The 22,549-nt window shown below is 44.1% G+C and overlaps 1 protein-coding gene across 14 annotated transcripts in view; it reads left to right on the forward strand.

Annotated features, from left to right (window-relative positions):
- Positions 1–22,549, forward strand: part of ARMC9 (armadillo repeat containing 9) — a 203,459-nt gene that overhangs the window by 84,992 nt on the left and 95,918 nt on the right. For all 14 annotated transcript variants that reach the window (XR_010122244.1, XR_010122243.1, XM_063645291.1 and 11 more), the window contains 3 exons: positions 2,787–2,861; positions 11,995–12,085; positions 16,841–16,896. Coding sequence is in view for 12 of the 14 variants with exons in the window: in XM_063645291.1 (XP_063501361.1) it covers positions 2,787–2,861; positions 11,995–12,085; positions 16,841–16,896 (222 nt within the window). In the remaining 2 variants the exon portion in view is untranslated. The remainder of the gene's footprint in view (positions 1–2,786; positions 2,862–11,994; positions 12,086–16,840; positions 16,897–22,549) is intronic.

Genomic DNA, 22,549 nt, shown 5'->3' on the forward strand with positions numbered 1-22,549 from the left:
TTGCTCTCACCAGCGTCCCCCAAACACCTGGTGTTATTTTCTAAGTTTTTAACCTATGGGCCTCAAGCACTTTTTAAATAAGTAGAGGTATGTATGGGTAAACAAATTAACAAAAACAAATAATCAAATATGATTATTCTCTCACTTGCCTTCTACAAACGCCATTGCAGAAACTATGGCAAAAATCTGACCACTTTAGACAGATGAGACCCAGGGGTATATCTGAGCAGGATACGATTGAGTACCACTTGGTTTCCACACGTCTGTTCCCATTTCTTTTTTCTTTTTTTTTTTTTTTTTTTGAGACAGAGTCTCACTCTGTCATCCAGGCTGGAGTGCAGTGGTGTGATCTCAGCTCACTGCAACCTCCACCTCCCGGGTTCAAGCAATTCTCCTGCCTCAGCCTCCCAAGTAGGTGGGATTACAGGTGCCCGCCACCACGTCTGGCTAATTTTTTGTATTTTTAGTAGAGACGGTGTTTCACCATGTTGGCCAGGCTGGTCTTGAACTCCTGACCTTGTGATTCACCCACCTCGGCCTCCCAAAATGCTGGGATTACAAGTGTGAGCCACACGCCTGGCCTGTCTATTTCCATTTCAAGCAGACAGCTCCCATTCTGGTCATTCCATTCACATTTTACACCAGCCCTATCCACTGATTGGGGTGACTTCTTGAGCAAATGGATGTTTGGTGTCTTTGTGACGTTCATTTTATATTTTAAAACTAGTGAGCTCTTAACTACTTCTAGGCCTGAATGAACTCTGTTCCTCACTTTATTCAACTCAGGCAGGTGAAACCAGTGGGAAACATATTCTTCCATCTCATAATAAAGTTTGGTTTCAAGTACTGGAACCAATATGTCTGCTCTGAAAACTTAATAGACCAAAGGATTCATCACATCATTACTGTTACCAATGCATTGGCTTTGAAAATGAGCTGGATAGGCCGGGCGCGGTGGCTTACGCCTGTAATCCCAGCAATTTTGGGAGACCGAGGCGGGAGGATCACTTGAAGGCAGGAGTTCGAGACCAGCCTGGCCAACATGGTGAAACCCCATCTCTACTGAAAATACAAAAATTAGCCAGGCATGGTGGCATGTGCCTGTAATCCTAGCTACTCAGGAGGCTGAGGCATGAGAATCACTTGAACCTGGGAGGTGGAGGTTGTAGTGAGCTGAGATTGTGCCATTGCACTCCAGCATGGATGACAGAGCAAGACTCTGTCTCAAAAAAAAAAAAAAAAAAGTAAGAAAAAGAAAATGAGCTTGAAAAACGACATATATATATACACATATATACTTTAGAGCCAAGTAATGTGTTTGCTACACTGTAGTAGTCATGATCTTGAAAGACAAAACCGAAATAAAGAAAAAGATGCACATAACTGACTATATGAACATTACATTTTTTGATTGGAAAAAGATGCCATAATCAAAGTCAAAAGATGAATGAAACCCCCAGGAAAAGTTGCATTCCTAATAGATGAAGAGCTGGTATAAATTGGTAAGTAAAAGTCAAGCAATCCAATCGAAAAAAAGGATAAAGGATATGACTAGATAGTTCACAGAATTGTGCTGCCCCAGAAACATGAAAAGATGTTGAGTCATGCTAGTTCAATCGGGAACTGAAAATAAAAACAACTGTAGGATGCCTTTTTTTACCCATCAGCTTGGCAAGCATTGAAAGTGCTAATGAAGTCCAGTGCCAAAGGAGGGCGGTGGGAAATGAGCCCTCCTCCATTGCTGTGGCGGGCACAGTGTACAGCCTGCTGAAAAGGGAACTTGCTTATCAGCACCTGCCATACTCCACATCCCGTGTGTGCAAGTAAAACATGGGTCCTGTCTTCAAAAAGCTCATAATAGAGGGGACATAGTGTGAATTTAAAAGGATACTGCCTCCAGTGCTGTAGTGGAGGGATGTACAAGAAGCGGAAGTGAGTGCCCTGTCTGGGGGCAGTAGGGCGGGGGTGGGTTCAGGAGAGCCTTCCCAGGAGACATGTCTGGGCTTAGTTTTCAAGGTTCATTGTATGTGTGAAGACGATTCCTGGCAAGGTGAACTGCCAGAACCTGGCTGAGACATGGAACAGCCTGGTGGGGGGCATCCCTTAGGTAGTATGTACACTTTATGGTGGCAGGGAGGAAGAAGCAGAGGGCACGAGATAGAGGCCACCCCTTGAAGACCCTGTGTGCCACACCAAGGAGTTCCACCTTTCCAGCTGGGCTCTATGGAAGGTTTCTGAGATAGAGAGAGGGATGATTTGGCCCACGCTGTAGAATGTTGGTAGTGATCGATGGTTACATTAAAGGGTGAATATTGAAGGTAGAGAGACTGGTTTGGAGATTTGATGTAGCCTGGGTCATGGACGATGATGTCTGAACAAGGGCAGTAGCAGTGGATATGGAAAAGAGGGGTTCCTACTGAAGAGGCTTGAAGACTAAGCATTGGAAACTGAACAACAACAACAAAAAATCAACAATGACTCCAGAGTTTCTAGCCTGAGTGATCAGGAAGTTAAAGGTAACTTTAATGAAGCAATGAAATGCGGCAGGAGTAAGCTTTGGGAGGGAGTGACGAATTTGGTTTTAGACTCAGTGGTAGCTGTCACCTGGGCATGCAGATGGAGATGTCTGTCACTTGGAAACATACATCCTGGAGCCCAGGAGAGCTGCGAGGACGGGAACACCCACTGTCCCCATTTGCCAGATTGTTCTGAGGTGTGGTGTTTGATACAGAGTTGTGCAGTATTTGAAAACTTGCAAATAACTGTTTTTTTTCCTCCCCTTAAAGATACAGCCATATGTGAATGGAGCTCTGTACAGCATCCTTTCTGTTCCATCCATTCGTGAGGAAGCAAGAGCAATGGTAAGAAAGCATGCCTGAGAAACAAGTGAGCTTCCTTCAGTGCCAGTTCAGAGCTTTTAGAGCAAGACCTCCTTGATTGGGCTCCATAGAAAGGCTCACATCCGTTACAAACTCCTTGAAATTGTATGCAAAATGTATATTTGCCATTTCCTGGGGAGAGAGTCTGTAGCTTTTATCAGATCTTCAAGGGGATCCCTAACTCCTAAATGGTTAAAAATTAATGCGTTAGAAAGTTCCCAGCAGGCTGACTTTTGCAAAGTTATAGACATTCTGATGGCAACCAAATGGAAAAGATTATAAAACTGTCTAGGACTTGGTTTGGTTGGTAAATAGTAAACTCAGTATTTAATGTGTACGTTAACGCCTGTATGTGAAGTAAAAAACAAACCTCAGGTGATTAGTATATTATTTTGAAAGGACAAATGTTTCTAGATCTAATCAGCAGAACAACTAGAGTTTTGTCCTTTTTCTTTCTACCATGTGAAACCAGGTTAACAGTGTATTAAATGCTGTGGCGAAAGGATTAAATATATTCCCACCTTCAAAACACAGGCAAAATTCTCATTGAGACCAACAAAACATTCTCTAATTGGTTGTGCTTACTTAGAAGAATTGCTAAATCTTCTCATTGATCCTTTAAAATTACATCAACAGTTACACCAGAGACTAAACTTATTTAAGAACCATTCTATGTGATCACACTAAACAATGGACGTTAATTGCCTACTGCTTTTAAATTTCACTAGAGAACAGGGGAAAATAAACTTGCTTAAATTCTGCGTTATGGTCATTTAGTTGAAAGAAAGGGATTGTCAACCAAGGCAAAGAAGAGGAAAAAACATGTAGGCTGAAGAGAAAATGGAGGTAACATTCAATCAAAGTGCGAAATGCGGCATCGAGGAAAGACACCAGGGCAAAGGGATGGAGGGGGCGGGAGTGAAGCTGAGGACAGGGGCCATGTGAGGAAGAGTCACAGTTGCAGGTTGTGAGAGCAGGACTGCCCTTAGAGATCCCAGAGCAGGGAGAAAAAAGACGGAAGAGAGGGACAGCTTCCGAGACCTATGTGACAACATCAGGTCTGACAGATACGCGATAGGAGTTCCAGAAGGAGAGGAATGTGAGCAAATGGGGCGGAAAAATGATTGGATAAATAATGAAGACATGGTGAAAAATAGAAACGTAACAGTAGGGTGTCTAGGAAACCCCTAAATGTTTGGAAAATAAACAGCACACTGGTATTAGTTATCTATTACTGCATAACAATTTACCCCAAAGCTTAGTGACTTAAACAAGTTTTTTGTTTTTGTTTTTGAGACAGAGTCTGGCTCTGTCACCCAGACTGGAGTACAGTGGCACGATCTCGACTCACTGCAACCTCTGCCTCCTGGGTTCAAGCGATTCTCCTGTCTCAGCCTCCTAAGTAGCTGGGACTACAGGTGTGCACCACCACATCCAGCTGATTTTTGTATTTTTAGTAGAGATGGGGTTTCACCATCTTGGCCAGCCTGGTCTCAAGCTCCTAACCTCAAGTGATCCACCTGCCTCAGCCTCCCAAAGTGCTGAGATTACAGATGTGAACCACCGTCCCAGCCAATTTTTGTTTTAGTTTTTGAGACAGGGTCTTGCTCTTTTGCCCAGGCTGGAGTGCAGTGGCCTGATCATAGTGCACACTGCAGCCTCCATTTCCTAGGCTGAAGCCATCCTCCTGCCTCAGCTTATCCAGTAGCTGGCACTGTAGGTGTGCGTCATCACACCTAGCTAATTTTTTTTTAAGAGACAGGGTCTTGCCATGTTGCCCAGGCTGGTCTCAAACTACTAGGCTCATGTGATCCTCCCATCTTGGCCTCCATGCAGGGATTACATGCATGAGCCGCTGAGCCTGGCCCTTGAATTTTTAAATTACAGTCATGTACCATGTAACGACATTTCGGTCAACAAAAGACTGCATATGTGATAATGGTCCAATAAGATTATAATACCCTATTTTTACTGTACCTTACCTATGTTTAGAGATGCTTAGATACACAAATACAACCTTGTTACAGTTGCCTACAGTATTCAACACAGTCATGTGCTGAACAGGTTGGTACCCTAGGATCTTATTGGCTATGCCATATAGCCTAGGTGTGTAGTAGGCTACACCATCTAGGTTTGTCACTTACTCTGTGATATTTATACAGTAATGACATCATCTCACAACACATTTCTCGGAACATATCCCTATCACTAAGCTACCAATGACTGTTTCTGTGGGACAAACATTCAAGAGCAGATAGCGGAGTAGTCCTAACTAAGAGTTGCTCAGTTTATGGTTGAGACTTCAGCCTCTGCTTCCAAGCTCACTCACCTGGATGTCAGCAGGAGGCCTCAGTTTTCTTCTGGCTATTGACTGGGGACCTCATTTTCTTCCCCCTTGGGCCTCTCCATAAGGCTTCTCTTGACATGGCAGTTGGCTTCCCCTAGAATGAATGATTTGAGAGAGAAAGTAAGCAAGACAGAAGCCCCAGTGTCTTTTAGAAAAACCTACTCTCAGAAATGAGATACCATCGCATTTATTCTCTTGGTTACACAGACCCACCCTGGTACAGTGTGGAGGAGATGGAACAAGGGTGTGACTACCAGGAGGTGGAATCACTGGGGCCACCTTGGGGCTGGCTGCCACACACTCCTAAGTAACTGTGGGTCAAAGAAAAAAGCACAAGAGAAGTGAGGGGCTATTATTCTTTTGAAAAATATTACAAATATTTTCTCAATTTTGGTTTGTCTTTTTAAATTATGGTAGTTAGTCAGAAGCGGTGGCTCATGCCTGTAATCTCAGCACTTTTGGAAGCCAAGGTGGGCAGATCACGAGGTCAGGAGTTTGAGACCAGCCTGGCCAACTTGGTGAAACCCCATCTCTACTAAAAATACAAAAATTAGCTGCATGTGGTGGCATGTGCCTGTAATTCCAGCTACTCAGGAGGCTGAGACAGGAAAATTACTTGAACCCAGGAGGCAGAGGTTGCAGTGAGCCAAAATCATGCCATTGCACTCCAGCCTGGGTGACAGAGCAAGACTCTGTCTCAAAAAAAAAAAAAAAAAAAAAAAAATTATGGTGGTCTTGGTCAACCATTAGCTTTAATGATAGCCAAATCTGTTAATATTTTCCTTAATGGCTTCTATATAGGTTTCTAGATAGGCTGTGAGTTTTGGCCTTTGAAAAGGAAATGTGGATTACTTACATAAAGATGTAGGTAGATGACGGGGCACAGTGGCTCATGCCTGTAATCCTAGCACTTTGGGAGGCTGAGGTGGGCGGATCACCTGAGGTCAGGAGTTCGAGACCAGCCTGGCCAACATGGAGAAACCCTGTCGCTACTAAAAATACAATAATTAGCCAGGTGTGGTGGTGGGCGCCGATAATCCCAGCTACTCAGGAGGCTGAGGCAGGAGAATCTCTTGAACCCAGGAGACAGAGGTTGTAGTGAGCCGAGATCATGCCACTGGACTCCACCCTGGGCAACAGAGAGACTCCGTCTCAAAAAAAAAAGAAGATGTAAGTAGAATAAGCTTCCCTCTGGCATTTAACAGAGATTAAAGATATAAGCCAGGGAGGAATTTAGCTTGAGAACACATCACCTAGGCAGTTGCCTACTTAATTATTTGTAAGAGTGACCTCTAAGGGATGATCATGCCCACAATAAGGTTTTTCTAAAACCCTGAGATTTCCCTCCTTTCACGTTTATCCTTGAGGAAGTTTTTAGATTAATAAGACCATTATATTCTCTTTGCATGTAGGTCTCACATGGGTGCATTTGCTTGGCAGAGTCTAGGTTGTATGCCTGCACCCTAGCTGAAAGGGAGGCTAGAAATGCTGAATAATGAAGGAAATAAGACAACAAGGAAAACGTTTCCCATAATCCCTCTACCTTGGCATCTGATCATACACGGTGCTAGGGAAGTGGAGGCAAAATTGATGTCCTCAGCCCTGCTGGCATTTGGTTTTTATTTGTTTATTTTTTTGAGACAGAGTCTCGCTCTGTCACCCAGGCTGGAGTGCAGTGGTGCGATCTCGGCTTTCTGCAACCTCCACCTCCCGAGTTCAAGCAATTCTCCTGCCTCAGCCTCCAGAGTAGCTGGGATTACAGGTGCCCACCACCATGCCCGGCTAATGTTTGTATTTTTAGTAGAGACAGGGTTTCACCATGTTGGCCAGGCTGGTCTCAAACTTCTGACCTCAGGTGATCCAACCGCCTCAGCCGCCCAAAGTGCTGGGATTACAGGCGTGAGCCACCGCGCCCGGTGCCTGCTGGTATTTGTACGTGTGTCAGCACAGTCCTTCTGGAAAGCAGTTTGGCAGTTACATGAAAAATCACTAAGGATCTATCTTTTTGACTCATTCATTTTCTTCTGGTTGTTGATGCACAGAAGAAGAGCTCTATGCATGACAATGCTCATTTCAACATTTTTGTGAGTGAAAAGCTGGAAGCAACATAAATATCTAGTAATACAGGAATTGCTAATGAAATTGTGATTCTTTTCTCAAAATATTAATATCTATTGAAGATGATAATTAGGAAAAGCAGTATGAAGCAGTATGGAAAATTTTATTTTACTGTATAATGAGAGATAAAAGCAGAATATCTCATTATAAGAATGTATGTGCTCATGGAAAATGACACAATATACATAAAAATTAACATTAGTACCAAATGCTATTATAGTAGTCTTACAAGAATACCTAAAGGGAAAAAGGAGAACAAAATAAATGAATCCCCTGAGGCCCATTTGAACTTTAAGAGCCTGCCAAGGCCTGGGGCTGGAGAAGAGATCAGTTAAGTGGAGCTGCCCTAATACCCACTCCACAGGCCTCCTGCGACTAGGGCTGGAGTCATAGTCAGCCATGGGCCTCTGCCCTGGGGACCCCAACAAACATCCTGCCCGGGGCTGGAGCCGATCAGAGGCTCTGTGGGTTATAAAGGCTCCCAGAATCTGGGAGGGCCAGGGAGCTGGGCTTAGAAGCCACTCAGCCCAGAGGAATGCCCAAGCACACCATGGGGCTGCTCTGCTCCAGTGACCCTGTGGCCCACAGCACAGGCCCATGATGCCAGAAACTGCCTCTGCTCTCTCCAGAGGGCTAGGTGCTGCTGCTCCCCACCCAACAGAATGATGTGTATTCCCCACGCACCTGATCCTCCACATTGCCCACTTCTCAATCAAAGTCATTTGCTTGGCAGAATCTAGGTGATGTGCCTGCACCCTAGCTGCAAGGGAGGCTTGGAATGTGAGTATTCTGTCTGTTGCCTTGGGAAATTAACAGTGTAGAGAACCTGGTTATAAGGCATTCTTCAGCCACAGGTGTCACAGTTGTCCATTACAGTTGGTCAGCCGAGTCACTGTATTCCATGATGCTCACTAGGTACGGGCTTTGCTTTGCTTTGCTTTTCCTTCCTTCCTTTCGATGGGGTCTCACTATGTCACCAGGCTGGTCTCGAACTCCTGGGCTCAAGCCATTCTCCTGCCTCAGCCTCCCAAAGTGTTGAGATTACAGACATGAGTCACCATGCCTGGCCTAAGTATGGGCCTTTCAAAATTAATGTAGAAGTTTTCATATTCTTGGCCCCATAATTCTACTTCTGAAGCTCCACACAAGACATGAGCAAAGATGTATCTATCAGAATGTTCACTCGAGCTTTATTGATCATAGCGGAAGACGGAAACAATGACAAGACCTAACATGAGGGAGTGACTAAGAACAGAGGCTGGAAGGTAAAGTAGTTGGGAGTGGCTACTCCTGAGCCTGAGGCTGGCTTTGAATCATGTTCCGCCACTTCCTAGTTGGCTGGTGACAAGTGAAGCTCTCAGTGTGATCGTTTTTCCAGCTGTAAGATGAGGATTATTGCAGTACCAAACTCATAGGATTGTAAGCATTAAAGGAGCTCATAATGTATTTAGAATAATGCCTAGCACGCAGTAAGCATTGAGTGATGTTAGCTGCTATTATTATTATTATAGCTATGAAAATGTAATTTATAAGATTTTTATTGAACATGAAAATGATCATAAAGTTAAATAAGAAGCAACATATTATCAGTATGTTCTGAGTTACGTAAAACAATGCACATAAAAGGAAGGAAATACTTCAAAATGTTCCCAATTATCTCTGGGTGGGGGGCCTGTGAGTCATTTTTATTCTTTCTTTTATGTTGTTTGCAAGTTTTCTATACAGAACTTGTGTCACTTTCATAACTAGAGGAAAATATTTATATCTACCTGAAATAGATATTTGAATTTCTCAGGGGAAAATTTCCCTTGAAGACCTTTAGTGATAGAGGATTAGACTGTGAAGCTGGAACGATAGAATGTGCTAGAGAGTTCAGTTGTTGAGTAAAAGGAGAAGTGAGTTCGAAGTTACTTGTTCTGTGTAGTGTTCAGTGCGTGTTGTCAGGCTCTGGAAGAGATGCTTTCTCTCATTTAATCCCTCAAAGTTCCCCTGAAGGAGTGACTGCAGTTGTGCCCATTTTGCTGCTGACAACCTCAAGGCTGAAAGGTGAAATCCTCTGCCCAGGGCCACACGGCCGGCTAGGGGCTACGCACCGTGGTGTGACTCCAGAGCCCTCTGCACCTGTGCTGCAGTATCCCTCCAGACTTGGGACTTTCACCTAGTCAGACACCTGCACGTGACAAATTGTTTTCTTAAACACTGTATATACAAATACAGGCTTCTCTATGATTATCTTTATGGTAGTCTTTAATGATAGCTAGCTGGAAGGAGCAGGAGTTCCTTATTTGCTTTTTGCACACTGCTTGTGTTCCCATTTTTATGCATCTGGATTATTCACTAGGACCTTTTATTATCCTTCTGTCTACCTGGGCGTTGTTACTTGACCTAAATTATCTGAAATGACAAGTTACTACTTTCAGGATAAGATGTGGTTGTTTTATGACTTCTTTCTATAATTTAGATTAAATATTATCTAATGTATGTGGATTTTTTAAAAATACATGATATTTTGGCTGTGCACACAACTCACACCTGTAATCCCACCACTTTGGGAGGCTAAGGTAGGAAGACTACTTGAGCCCAGGAGTTCAAGACCAGCCTGGGCGATATGGTGAAACCCCATCTCTACAAAAAATACAAAAATTAGCCAGGCATGGTGGCACATGCCTGTAGTCCCAGCTACTTGGGAGGCTAAGGTAGGAGAGTCACTTGAGCCTTGGAGTTGGAGGTTGCAGTGATCCGAGATCGTGCCACTGCACTCCAGCCTGGGTGATAGAGCAAGACTCCATCTCAAAAAATAAATAAGTAAAAATTTTTAAAAGGGGCTTATCACACTGCTTTTGCTTGATAACTTTCTCCTTCCTGTGGCCCTTACATTGAGTGGGGAGAAGAGAGGAGAGACACGTTTGTGAGATAGATATAAAATTCAGCTCTCCCAGCAGTGCAGGGCCAAGGCAGTCATTGGTTGGTAACTGTCTCTCTGGTACGACAAGCCTGGCCAGGTGTCCAACTGGTCCCTCAACTCATGGACAACTTTCCAGAGTTCTTCCTCCCTTCCAGACTGTCACCTCCTCCTCTGTGAGCTTACCCGTCTCTGCCTTCCAGCCCAGTGTTACTGTTCCCTAAGGTTCTATCCTAACCCTCTGCTCTTCTCTCACTGCCGTCACTGGGGAACCTTGTTTCTTCCCTTTGCTTCAGCTACCAGATCTCTCTCCTGAGCCACGAACCCCTACTGGACACAGCAAGCACAATCTTGACCATTTATCAAGCATCCACTCTGTGCCAGCCATTGGACTAGAGGCTATTTCTTCAGGTATAATTTACGAACAGTGAAAAGCACAGGCCTTACATTGGGGAGTTTAGTGCATCTTGATGAATGTGTGTATCTGCATACCAACACCCAGTTATATACTTTGTCTTTTAAAAATTTCAAGTCAACTCAAATTGTTATCCTTATATTTATAGTTGAAGAAACAGGCTAGATGAAGTTGAGTGATTTGAGTGAGGTCACACATTAAATTCATGGGGGAGCTAATTGCAATTACAATACTGATTTAACTTTTCTAGAAGGTAGTGCTCTGTTTTGGATGATAAGAACTCAGCATGTTCAAAGCTGCACTTGGCATTTCTTTAATTCAGTTAGAGCTATTGATTCCAAACTGGCCTACATAAAAAGGGAACGTATTGGCTCATGTAACTGAAAAGTCCGGGAAAATGTTCAGGCACAGTTTGGTCAGGGGCTCACATGCCACTAGATCTGTTTCTCTGACAGTACTTCTGGACTCCACTTCCTCTGTTTTGAGGTCATTATTAGAAGCACTTTCCCCTCACAATGGTTAGAGTCCTCATCAGCTCAAGCTGTACGGATTCATTCAAATCCTGCCAGGGAAGAGGAGGAAGGGGAATTAGACAACGTGCTTAAGTCAATATCTTATCCCTACTTTTCCCTGGAATTCTTTTACCCAATATTGAAAATTCTGGTGTCAGGGTATTATAATAAACAATGTATAGTGTAGTGACTTTATAATTCTTTTAATAGAAAAAGAATGAAATCTGTTTAAAGAGAGGTTCTATTTGTTTATTTACTTCTCTAAGCATATGGTTTCACTTCTCAGTGATCATATTTGACCCTAAAATCCAGAAGACAGTTTATAAATTTAGGGAAAACACAGGAAAAAAAAAACCAGCTCCCAGACAAACATATTGCCAAAACTTAAGGCAATATTGTGCAGTAAAATTTTACAATTTTTTTTTTTTTTTTTTTGCTGAATGTGTTATAATTCAGCCAGAGAGTCAATAAGAAGAAAATTATTTCACTATGAATTATAAAAAGGACAAAAATGAATGTTTAGTATAAGCCAAGGATTTTTCTTTCTGCCCTTGTGGGACCAGTTGGACACCTGGCCAGGTTTGTCTTGCCGAAGAGATAGTTACCAACCAATGACTGCCTTGGCCCTGCCCTGCTGGGAGAGCTGAATTTTTGTGTCTATCTCATAAACATATCTGTCTCGTCTTCTCCATCCCCCACCCAAGGTATCCTCTTCCTCTCCCCAAAATATTATTTTTTGGATTAGATGAGATGACCTCATTGAAAAGTAGTTTCCCCCCAAACACTGAAATGTTAACTGTTACTTTCGCCAATACTTCTAGGGAATGGAAGACATCCTACGCTGCTTCATCAAAGAAGGCAATGCCGAAATGATCCGCCAGATAGAATTCATCATCAAGCAGCTAAATTCCGGTCAGTTTGATGCAAGAATCTTTGATCTATCTTTTGAATTGTTCACATTTGCCAGAAACACACATGGCGTTTCATTCAAGAGGCCTTTAGGAAGCCGGGCATGGTGGCTTGTGCTTGTAATCCCGGCACTTTAGGAGGCTGAGGTGGGTGGATCACGAGGTCAGGAGTTCGAGACCAGTCTGGCCAATATGGTGAAACCCTGTCTCTACTAAAAATACAAAAATTAGCCAGGTGTGGTGGCTTGGCCTGTAGTCCCAGCTACTCAGGAGGCTGAGACAGGAGAATCGCTTGAACCCACGAGGCAGAAGTTGCAGTGAGCCGAGATTGCACCACTGCACTCCAGCCTGGGTGACAGAGCGAGACTCCATCTCAAAAAAAAAAAAAAAAGAGGCCTTTAGGGAGATGGGGAGACCCAAGTGAACCCATAGACAAAAGTTCAGCCAGGTAGGCTGAGCACGGTGGCTCACACCTATAATCCGAGCACTTTGAGAGGCCAAGGCGGGTGGATCATCTGAGGCCAGGAGTTCGAGACCAGCCTTACCAACATGGTGAAACCCTGTCTCTACTAAAAATACAAAATTAGCCGGGCGTGGTGGCGCATGCCTGTAGTCCCAGCTACTCAGGAGGCTGAGGCAGGAGAATCACTTGAACCTGGGAGGCGGAGGTTGCAGTGAGCCGAGATCGCACCATTGCACTCCAGCCTGGGCAACAGAGCGAAACTCTGTCTCAAAAAAAAAAAAGTTCCGCCAGGTAGTCAAGGCCAGATTGTCCAAAGATTAACAATCTCTTATCATACTCTAGGCATATAGTCAACAAAAAGAACTTAAAAGCAATTACAGAAACCCTCCCCTAACCTTGTAAGTTCTCTTTATGTGGCCTCTCCCTTTCCCCTCCTAAATCCTGCCCCACTATTAAGGTGGCTTCCCTAGGGTCCTGGGGTCAGATAATGAAAGCAAATGCCACTGTAGGAAACTTCATCATTTTCCCACTTTTATTCATTCACTCTGGAAAAACGGATGTTGCCAACTGCAGTGTGGAAGGAGACAATGTGGTCCTCTTTTTATCCAGCCTCCTCCATTACCATAACAACCCACATCCCATAGTAAGCAGGAGAGAGGAAGGCCAGGAAGCCCGGGATGGGGCAGAGGTGGTAGGGAAAGCTCTTCAGCTCTTTCTGTGGACTCCTGACATCATTCACCTGCCAGAGGTACCAAGCACTGCTGGAATCCGGGGCCAGGTTTGTCACCGAGTCTTTCTCCATGCCCTTCCCTGACACCCAGCAGTCCCCATCCCTGCAAGTCACATGCATGAATCCCTTCTGCACACGAGCAGGAAGTGAAGAGTGAGTCTCAAGAGAGCTGCTCGGCCAAGGCCAGAAGCCCCCAGGTGGCCTTTCTTCTAGCTCGGGGTTCACAGTCTGGCTGTACAGGGCGGTCACCTGGGGAGATGTTTAAATCTTTAAGACTGTACCCCACACAAATTAAATCAGAACCTCTCAGGGAGGGGATTTCAAGCTCCCATTGGGGGTCCCATGTGCAGCCAAGGGCAGAGCCTCACTGCCTGGGTCGCAGGAACAAGGGTGTCCAAGGGGCTCCCGATCAAAAGGAGGCAGCTGAGGAGACCAGCCAGGGAGCTTTGAAACCTTTGTCCTTTTTAGGCTGGGTGCCCATTTGCATTGAATATCTGTTCTTTGGGTTGTATGGAACAGCTATAATTCATCCCAAATTCAGGTGGGCAAAAATTAGAACTTTATTTTCTGCAGTAACTTCATTTCTGATTCTCAACCCTCATTCTGGCATATTGAAAAAAATAAAAATAAGACCTGAACCTCAGTGCTGCCTGAGGTTGCTCTCCCGCCTTCTCTGGGTAGGCCACAGTGTGGGGGCGGAGGATTGTTGCACATCCGCACCATAGTCCTCAGCTGTGCCCAGCCCTCCCAGGCCAGGAGTTCTCTGCATTCAGGCTGAGAATCTTCTTCAAGGCCACCTGTGTGTTTTAGTCCACTGAGATACATCTGTCTCCTTGTCTTCCCTCCTTCCTGGCAGCCAAGAAGCAGGATGCAGGCCCCCTTTACTCTCTGGCCCAAGAAACATCTTTTTCTCTTTTTTAAGCCTGGCCCTTGGACCAGCCTGCTAGAGTGGGATAAGGGGACAATTTACACTTTTGTAAGGGATGTCTCTGGAAGAAATTGTCTTGGGCAGAGCTAAACTTTCTAACCCTGGGCGTTCTGGAAGGCTTGGGAAATACCTACTTAGTTCAGTAAGTTATTGTTTAGATAAAGAGGGCCTAAAGTGTTTATCTTTCTATCTCAAGCACCTAAGTTATTCTGTATCCATAGGACAGCGGCAGGAGCCCGCCACTTTGAAACAAAATTTGATAGTGATTGAACATTCAGATGGAAGACCAGACACACAAGTACCTCAGGACACCCATCACTAGCATCAAATCAAAGTGAAACCCAGGAGGAGAGCCCCCATCCTGTCTTCATCCTCAAGTGGAAATTAATAGCAGAGTACAGATTGTTGCTAGTGTACCAGTTCTTAAGAAGTGTGAAATGGCGTTGCCACCATCTTTATTGAGATTATTGGTTTCCTTGTTCTATTTCAGTAAACTTGAAAACATCTCTGTGGGTTTTCAGTTTTCACACGTCCAAGTCCAATCACAGTCTTCTAGCACAATTTTTCCAGTAAAGTTTTAAGGTCTTCAAGTATTAAAATTCAAGTATACTTCAGCAACCTAACCGCACAGGTGGGGAAGGACTATTCTGGCAAAGCCTAAAGGAAAATTCCAGCTGGTGACATTGACAATGCCTAGTGAGCTGCCAACAGCAACAGCAGGGAGATTTGTCCCCTGGCTTGGGCCTGGACCACAATGCCAGCCCTCAGTGAGGGGAACCAGCACCAGAGAGACGACAGAGGCACCAGCCAGATCACTGGGCAGGAGCAAGGCAGAGCCCCCGGGAAAGGAATGATATGGCCATTCTAGCCCCACGTGTGTTAGTTATCAGAGTGCGGGCACCTCGTGGAGTGTGCACCAACTCAGGGAACAGGATGGGAGACAGTCATCCCAGAGAGGAGCTGAGGTCTACAAGGCACTTCACTTCTCAGGACAGGATTATTCTGGGTGGTGGGATAAGTCTGAGCCAGCAGGCCATGAGGTCATGGGGTCAGGAGAAGGGGAGCTAGGCAGGGGGAGGCAGAGAAGGAGAAGTGTGGCTGGGCTGTCTGTGGCCTTACAAAATAGCCAAGAGTCTTAAAAAAGGCATTTCTGTATTCGAAAATGAGCGGTTTATAACTGATGAGTACAGCAGCACTTCCTGAAGGTGGAATGGTGTATGCTGTTGGTGGATAGGGAAGTTAGTCATTAAACTTCAGCCAGAAAGCAGAGTGGCATCGCATCTTCATGCCTGCACAGTAGCTTTCTAGACTAAATGGCATTCCACAACAATGCTGCAACCCGTGGGGCATGCAAGCCTCAGTGAGCGGGGGACACTTTGGTGTCCCGCTGGCCTCGGTCCAGTGAAGTCAGTGGAGTCCTTCCCCTTAGAATGAGCGTTGGGTTGAGAACATGGGTTTCTACATCGTCCCTCCTGGGGATGGTTTGTTGTTTGATCAAATGTGGGTGCATCCTGCCTGCCACTTTACAAGCTGGGTGCTCTCCTCAAGTATGGCTTTGGTTCCTTCTTTTCTCCTACTTCCCGTTTGACTTCCTTTCTTCTTTCAGACTTTCTTTACCTTCATGTCATTTGTTCAAGAAACAAATGATAATAAGAAAGATGTAGTAGGGATAGAGGGAGGAGTAAGTCAGCTGCTCTGTCCCCAGGGACTCACAGTTCAGTGCAGTGGGTGAGAGACAAGTCAGCAGGCATTCATTCGTTAGTAAGCAGCAATCTTCCAGAAGTGGCATGAACTGTCAGGAGTTCTAGATAAAACACTGAGTGTGTTCAGGGGAGGAAGAGATGGCTGCTGAGCAAGGGGATCAGGGAAGACTCATGGAGGAGAAAGTACCAACACCTCTGCAGTGCCTGCTTCATACCTGGCCCTAGGCCAGGCGCTTCCCTTGTGGTGTATTGTGAGGTCCTCCCGACAACCCTGAGAAGTGGCTGGTACGACCCCCATTTTACAGAGGAGGAAGCCAGGGCTCTTTCTTTCTGTAACTCCTTTGTGCTACTAACTTACTGCTCTTTTGTAAATTCTTAAGAAGACCTAGCAATGAACCACAGAGCCTTCAGGAACCCTACCTGCCATGCCCACCACCCATACCGCCCGTGGAAAAATCATGGAGTTTAGAGATAGTCTCGGCTTGAATCTCAGCTGTCTGCCACTTACTGGAAGTGAGACCAAGAAGTCTCTGTCCTCTCTGTGCCTCTCTGTAAAATGGGGGATAATAGTCAACAAAATATTTGTAAGGATTAAGTGAAATAACGGGTGTGGCAGGATCTAGCATGATGCCTTGAAATAAATATTTACTTTCCTTCCCCTAAATTCCCCTAAAATTATATGCTGGCTTTTAATTTTCCCCATGCTCCTGTAACCATGTTCTGGTAAAAATGGAGAGATTTACCATTTAAAATTGCTTAGGATGATCTCAGACAGTGACTGAAATGGTTGTGATTAGGATGGTTAGGAGCATGATGGCCTTTGATGTAACCTCATTCTCATTAAGGTGTTTATGTCTCTGCAGAGGCTGACAGATTCCGTGGACCAAGGCTCCCACTGTTTATCCATTATTCATTGATTCTTTTTTTCTTTATAGAAGAGCTACCAGATGGTATTCTTGAATCTGATGATGATGAAGATGAAGATGATGAAGTAAGTTGGAGGTTCTTGACACCACATAGAAAACCCATACCAAACTATTCTCTTTCCTGCCTTGACAAGTTAGTCCAGAAATGGAGATTTTTCATTCCTGCTACACTATTTCTCACAATTCTGAGGGTTGGCTAAAGCTCAGCTGGGTGGTGGTTCGGGTCTCACTTGGGGTCTCACGTGGAGAGCCCAGTGGCTATGTTTGAAGACTCCCACACTCATTGGGTTCACAGCAGAGGCGCAGCATTGCATGTCATTCGAGTTTCATGGGAAGCTGAACAATAACCATTCTCCTGTGTGAGCTTTTGCTCTGAAGGGGCACGAGCCTCGGCCTGTCTTCCTCACCGGTGGGAGTGCTGGGCGTGTAGGCGCCTGGCGAGAGTCTCTGGCGTGAGGGGTCCTGGGTTTAGTTCAGAGCTAATGGAACTGACCAGTTTTCTCTGTTATTTGCATTCTTTTGACTTGTGTTTCCTCAGCTGTGAAAAATCTACTTGCCTGGTGTTTTAGAGCATGAAGGTTTAGAAGTTAATGTATGTGAGTCTCTGAAATGATGTAAAGAGTGGTGACTCGGGGACTGTAGTCAGATTTTCAGATGACAAGATTTTACATGATTTTCCTTCAGAGACCTAGGAAGAAAAGACCTGTTGTCCCCTCTGGTCATCCTTGATTTGCCTGCCTTCATTTGCAGGGAGCAGTTACTCCTGCAGTGAATGCTGGAACATTTTCATCTATTTTGGGGGGAGCATTCACTGAAAAAGTGGATGTCAGAGGATGTTTTTTTGTTTGGAGTCATGGCCTATCAGTTTGTAAAATGTGTAAAAGCCAGGTTTTTGATCACTGATGGCATCAGTTGGGAAAGAGGTATTTAAGAGCCCCTGCCAGAGAGGATGTGCTAAGATCTGCTAGGAGATGCTTCCTCAGCAGGTGGCCTCTGTGCCTGCCATTTTCTTCATGGGCTGCAGGTGGCATCAGCGGGCGCATGCTCCTGCTGGCTCTTCCTGCCTTGTCCAGCAGTGCAGAGCTTGACCTCCAGATAGGGGTCCTGGCCCCTATCATCTTCTCCAGGCCCCTTTGTTTACAAAGGTGGAGCCAGAGGGAAAAACACCAGCTTGAGCTCACATAGAGATTTGATGGTGGTAAAATTGGGTTTAGAACAGGAGTCGGCAGACACTTCGTGTAAAGGAAAAGATAGGAACCGTTTTAGGGCTTGCAGGTCACACAGTCTCTGTTCCAACCAGTCAATTCTGCCATTGTAACACAGTGGCTGTCAGCAGTACATAAGTGGCTGAACATGGCTGTGTTCCTGCAAAACTGTTTATGGACGCTAAAAATTTGAATTTCATACAATTTTTGCATGTCATTAAATATTTTTTCAAATACTTAAAAACACAAAAATCATTCTTAGCTGGCGGGCGTAGGAAAGCAGGCACCTGACACGTGGGCCATTGTTTGCCAGCCCCTAGGCAGTTCCCGGACTCGGGCAGCCTTCTCTGGATTATAATGAGTCACCACCTTTGTGCCTGGCCGTTCAATATCATTCTAAATGATAGTTTAAATTAATGTTTAATTGTTTGTTTTTAACAGCTTTTTTTCATTGTGTCCAAAAGTTCGACTCGAGATCTGTTTTCTTCCCTTCCTGTATCATCCCTATGGGTTTTTCGGTTTGCTTTGGTTTTTCGTTTTGCTTTGTTTTTGCTATGAATCCTGTTTTTATCTTATAAGGGAAAATTCATTTTGTTCAACTGTTCTAGTTAATGATGAGAACTCAATTTCTGGCAATTTACTTCTGAAAGCAATTGTCTACTATAAATGAACAAATACAGAAGTCTTATAATTTTCTGGACTTTTGCTACTCTTTTAAGAGGTTGATGTTTGAAAATACTTGTGATAACTAGAATTTTCAGAAGATTCCTAGAAGAGGTTTAGTTGGAAAATTATAAGGAAAAGATCTGTCATTTAGGCCAAATGGGACTTTGTGATGAACGCCGGGCGGCAGATGGGGTCTCCTTCTCCCAGGTAAGCCTCACTGCGCATCACCAGTGTCAGCAGGGGCAATCCGGGTACAGCCAGTCTTGCCTGGATTTTACTCAGCTTTCACCGGAGGCTAGCATTACATTTATAACTGTCTTTCAAAGTTGGAGGGAAAAAAGAGAGTGACAGATCTTAGGCTAAAAGAAAATTTCTAAGAATCCTTTGAGAAGTAGCACTGTTGTTGGAATGTGGTTATCACTTCCCAAGGTGACAGCTCTGAAGGAGACAGCAAAATTATTTGCAAGGTGTTGGAGTCATACCTTATCTTGCTTAGCAGTGTAAATGTTCTTTCATTTAATATTTAGACCCAAAACACAGAAAAATGAAACCACTGTTTGCAGTTAGCTGCTTAGTGACCCTAAAGATAAAATGGTTCTAATGGGGCCAGGCACGGTGGCTCACACCTGCAATCTCAGCAAGGTGAGGTTATAACCTCCTTTGGGAGGCCGAGGTGGGCAGATCACTTGAGACCAGCCTGGCCCACATGGTGAAACCCCATCTCTACTAAAAATACAAAAATTAGCTGGTTCATGGTGGTGTGCACCTGTAATCCCAGCTATGGGGAAGCTGAGGCATGAGAATCACCTGAACCTGGGAGGCGGAGGCTGCAGTGAGCTAAGATCCTGCCAGTGCACTCCAGCCTAGGCAACAAAGCAAGACCCCATCTCAAAAAAAAAGGGGGGGCTCTAGTGGGATGGGGCCTGAGACCAGGGTAAACTATGCTCACTCTAAATCACATTGAGCTGAAATCTGTGCACTCAAAACTTCCACCACTACTATCCCTGCTCCACTGGAAACTCTCAAGAGAACCCCCGATGCAAAGTCTAGTTTTTCTCTGTAATTTATAATGACTTGATCTAATGTGCTAACCTAACAAAGTTATGTCTGAATATACATACATTTATACACTAAAACTAAAAAAAAAAAAAAAAGGTAGAGCTAGAAATGCATCTTCTGATTTATAGACTGTCTAGGATATAATGTCAAATAAAAAAAGGAAATCATAAAGTAATTTGACCAATAATTTCGGAAAAAGCAAATGTATAAACACACATGGCTATGGATTGTATATGTGCCTATGTAGCGGAAAGGTGTGGACATTTACACCCTCTTTGCTGACATTATAAACTGCAAGGGGGGAGTAGGAATAAGGAAGTTTGGGTGAGAAATGCAGAGAGGCCCTGAGGCTCCTCAAGAGAGAAGTGAGAATAGGACACGGGGTTTAGTGGTGTGGAAGTCAGTTGCTGTGCATTTTTGTGGATTGATGGAACAAAAGCGAAATGAATGGATTGAGGACCAGGTGGGAAGTGAGAAAATGGCTTAAGAAGTGTATGCTGCTCCTCGCCCAGTCTGGCTGTGCACAGAAGAGCAATAGGGACTGAAGGGGGCATTTTTGTTTGTTTTAAGATGAGAGAAACCTGAGCATGTTAAAATGCTGATGGAATAGCTCCAGCAGAGAGGAAGAGCTTGAACATTCAAGGCAGGAAGAGTCTACAGGATGGCAACGAAAAATGGGTGTTTTCATTGTTTTCTAAATCACTTATACTTTCTTGGCCCACAAAGCCCCAGACCCATTTAAACCTCCAGAGAAACAAAACCATCATTGGATCTGCTTGGACAATACACCCCAGGGAAGGGACAATGACAGCTGTTATTTAAGGGTTCAAATGCATCTCATTTAGCACTTTGGAGAAATGTGTTACCTGATGCATTTATTTTATATGAAACAGACGTAATATGTTACAAAAGGGCTGATGGTAAATCACTAAGCTTAGGAGCCTGGTTCCATTGTTCTCACCCCCAGTGACTCAGGTTTCCTTACTATATATCACAGCCAGTTTCCTTGTATGGCTTCCTTAAGTAGAAATGCAAGGCCTTTCTGTGCTATTCTAGAAGACTGATTTTAAGACAAATATTTTCCCCTCTTGACAAAATAGGTTTAAGTGCCAGGTGAGGTCAGCCGTGGACATTGACTTGCTGGTTGCCATGTAAGTGACAATCGTATGCTCAGCAATTTCCTTCTATACAAAGTGCTCAAATCTAAGAGTTGCTCATATATTTACTCAACAAATATTTGAGGGCCTCGAAATAACACTATTGTAGGAACTAATGGGGAAGGGATGCAAAAGAAATCTAAAAGAGTATCTGTGGTTTAAAATACCTCCAAGAGTTTCCAGCCTAGATAGGGAAGATCACAGTGATTCTGACAACAGCAGTAGTGCCGGGTGCCAGGCACTGTTCTAGGTGCCTTATGGGTGTTTAGTCATCTCCTCTTCTTAGCAGCCCTGTGGTAGGTGCTATTTTTATTCACGTTTCACAGATGAGGAGACAGAGAGAAAATAGGTCACTTGCCAAGTTCACACAGCTAATAAGTAACTGATGGGGCTGGGATTCAAATCCAGGTGGTCTGACTCAGTGGTCCATGCTCCTAACCACTGCCCTATATTGCCTTCTTGTGAGACATACACGAATGCAAAACAGCAAGTAACAGAAAATAAGTATGTGATTACAGATTCATAAAGGTGATAGATACAGGAAGTGCTGCAGAAATTCCAAGTACTCCAGGAATACTGGGAGATGGCTGGCCTGGAGTGAAAAGGAAGTGAGATGTGTTGAGGAAGGGAAGGGTGTGGCCAGCAGGGGTGGCATCCTCTAGGGGAGACAGCACAAGCATAAGCTTTATCCTTTGCCTCTCCACTGCACTCACATCAACCCCCCCAAGAAACCCATGTTAGTGATCTAGTGTGTGCACTTGCTTTCATACTTAAAAGATGCACACGCAGAGTACACGGAGGTATGTACTATACACAGATCCATATATACTTTTGTCAGTATTTGTTTTTCAAAATGAGATAACACAGAGATAGAAATGCACATACTTCTACACCATGTTGCCTTTTTCTCTTGTTAATGTTTCTTGAAAGTCCTTCTGAGTTAGGCAGTGTAGCAAGTTGATACTTTTTAATGCTATGAATGTATAATTTTCTAGATTTTTTGCTATTTCAAACAATGCTGTAGTAAAATCTTTGTAAAAATATCCTTATTTACCAGGGCTTTTATTTATATGGGCTTTTGCTGCTGGATGAAAAAGTATTTTTTTATAATAGATTTTTCCAGATTGCTCTTTTCAAAGGCTGTTAATAATTCAGATTTCACTAGGAGAACATGAAGGAGCCTCTTCCCTCCATCTCCACTAGCAATAGGTGCTGTTACTCTATATTTTTTTTAATGTTTTTGCCAATCTGGATTTGGATTTGCTGCATTGTACATTTCCAATTTCATATCCTTTCTGTTTTTTTCAGTTGTGCTTCTTTCCAAACCCTTTTCACCATCATTACAAATGTTTTAAAGATATATTTTTTTGAATGTCTTTTGCTACAAATCTTTTTAAAAAAATTTTTTAAGTTAAAGATTGAGGCGGGATGTGGTGGCTCATGCCTGAATCCCAGCAATTTGAGAGGCCAAAGCAGGCACATCACCTGAGGCCAGGAGTTCAAGACCACCCTGGCCAACATGGTGAAACCCTGTTTCTACTAAAAATACAAAAATCAGCTGGGCGTGGTGGTGCGCACCTGTAATCTGAGCTACTCGGTAGTCTGAGGCGCAAGAATCATTTGAACCCGGG

This window comes from Symphalangus syndactylus, chromosome 8 (genome assembly GCF_028878055.3).
Source record: "Symphalangus syndactylus isolate Jambi chromosome 8, NHGRI_mSymSyn1-v2.1_pri, whole genome shotgun sequence".
In the NCBI taxonomy this organism is placed as follows: Eukaryota; Metazoa; Chordata; class Mammalia; order Primates; family Hylobatidae; genus Symphalangus; species Symphalangus syndactylus.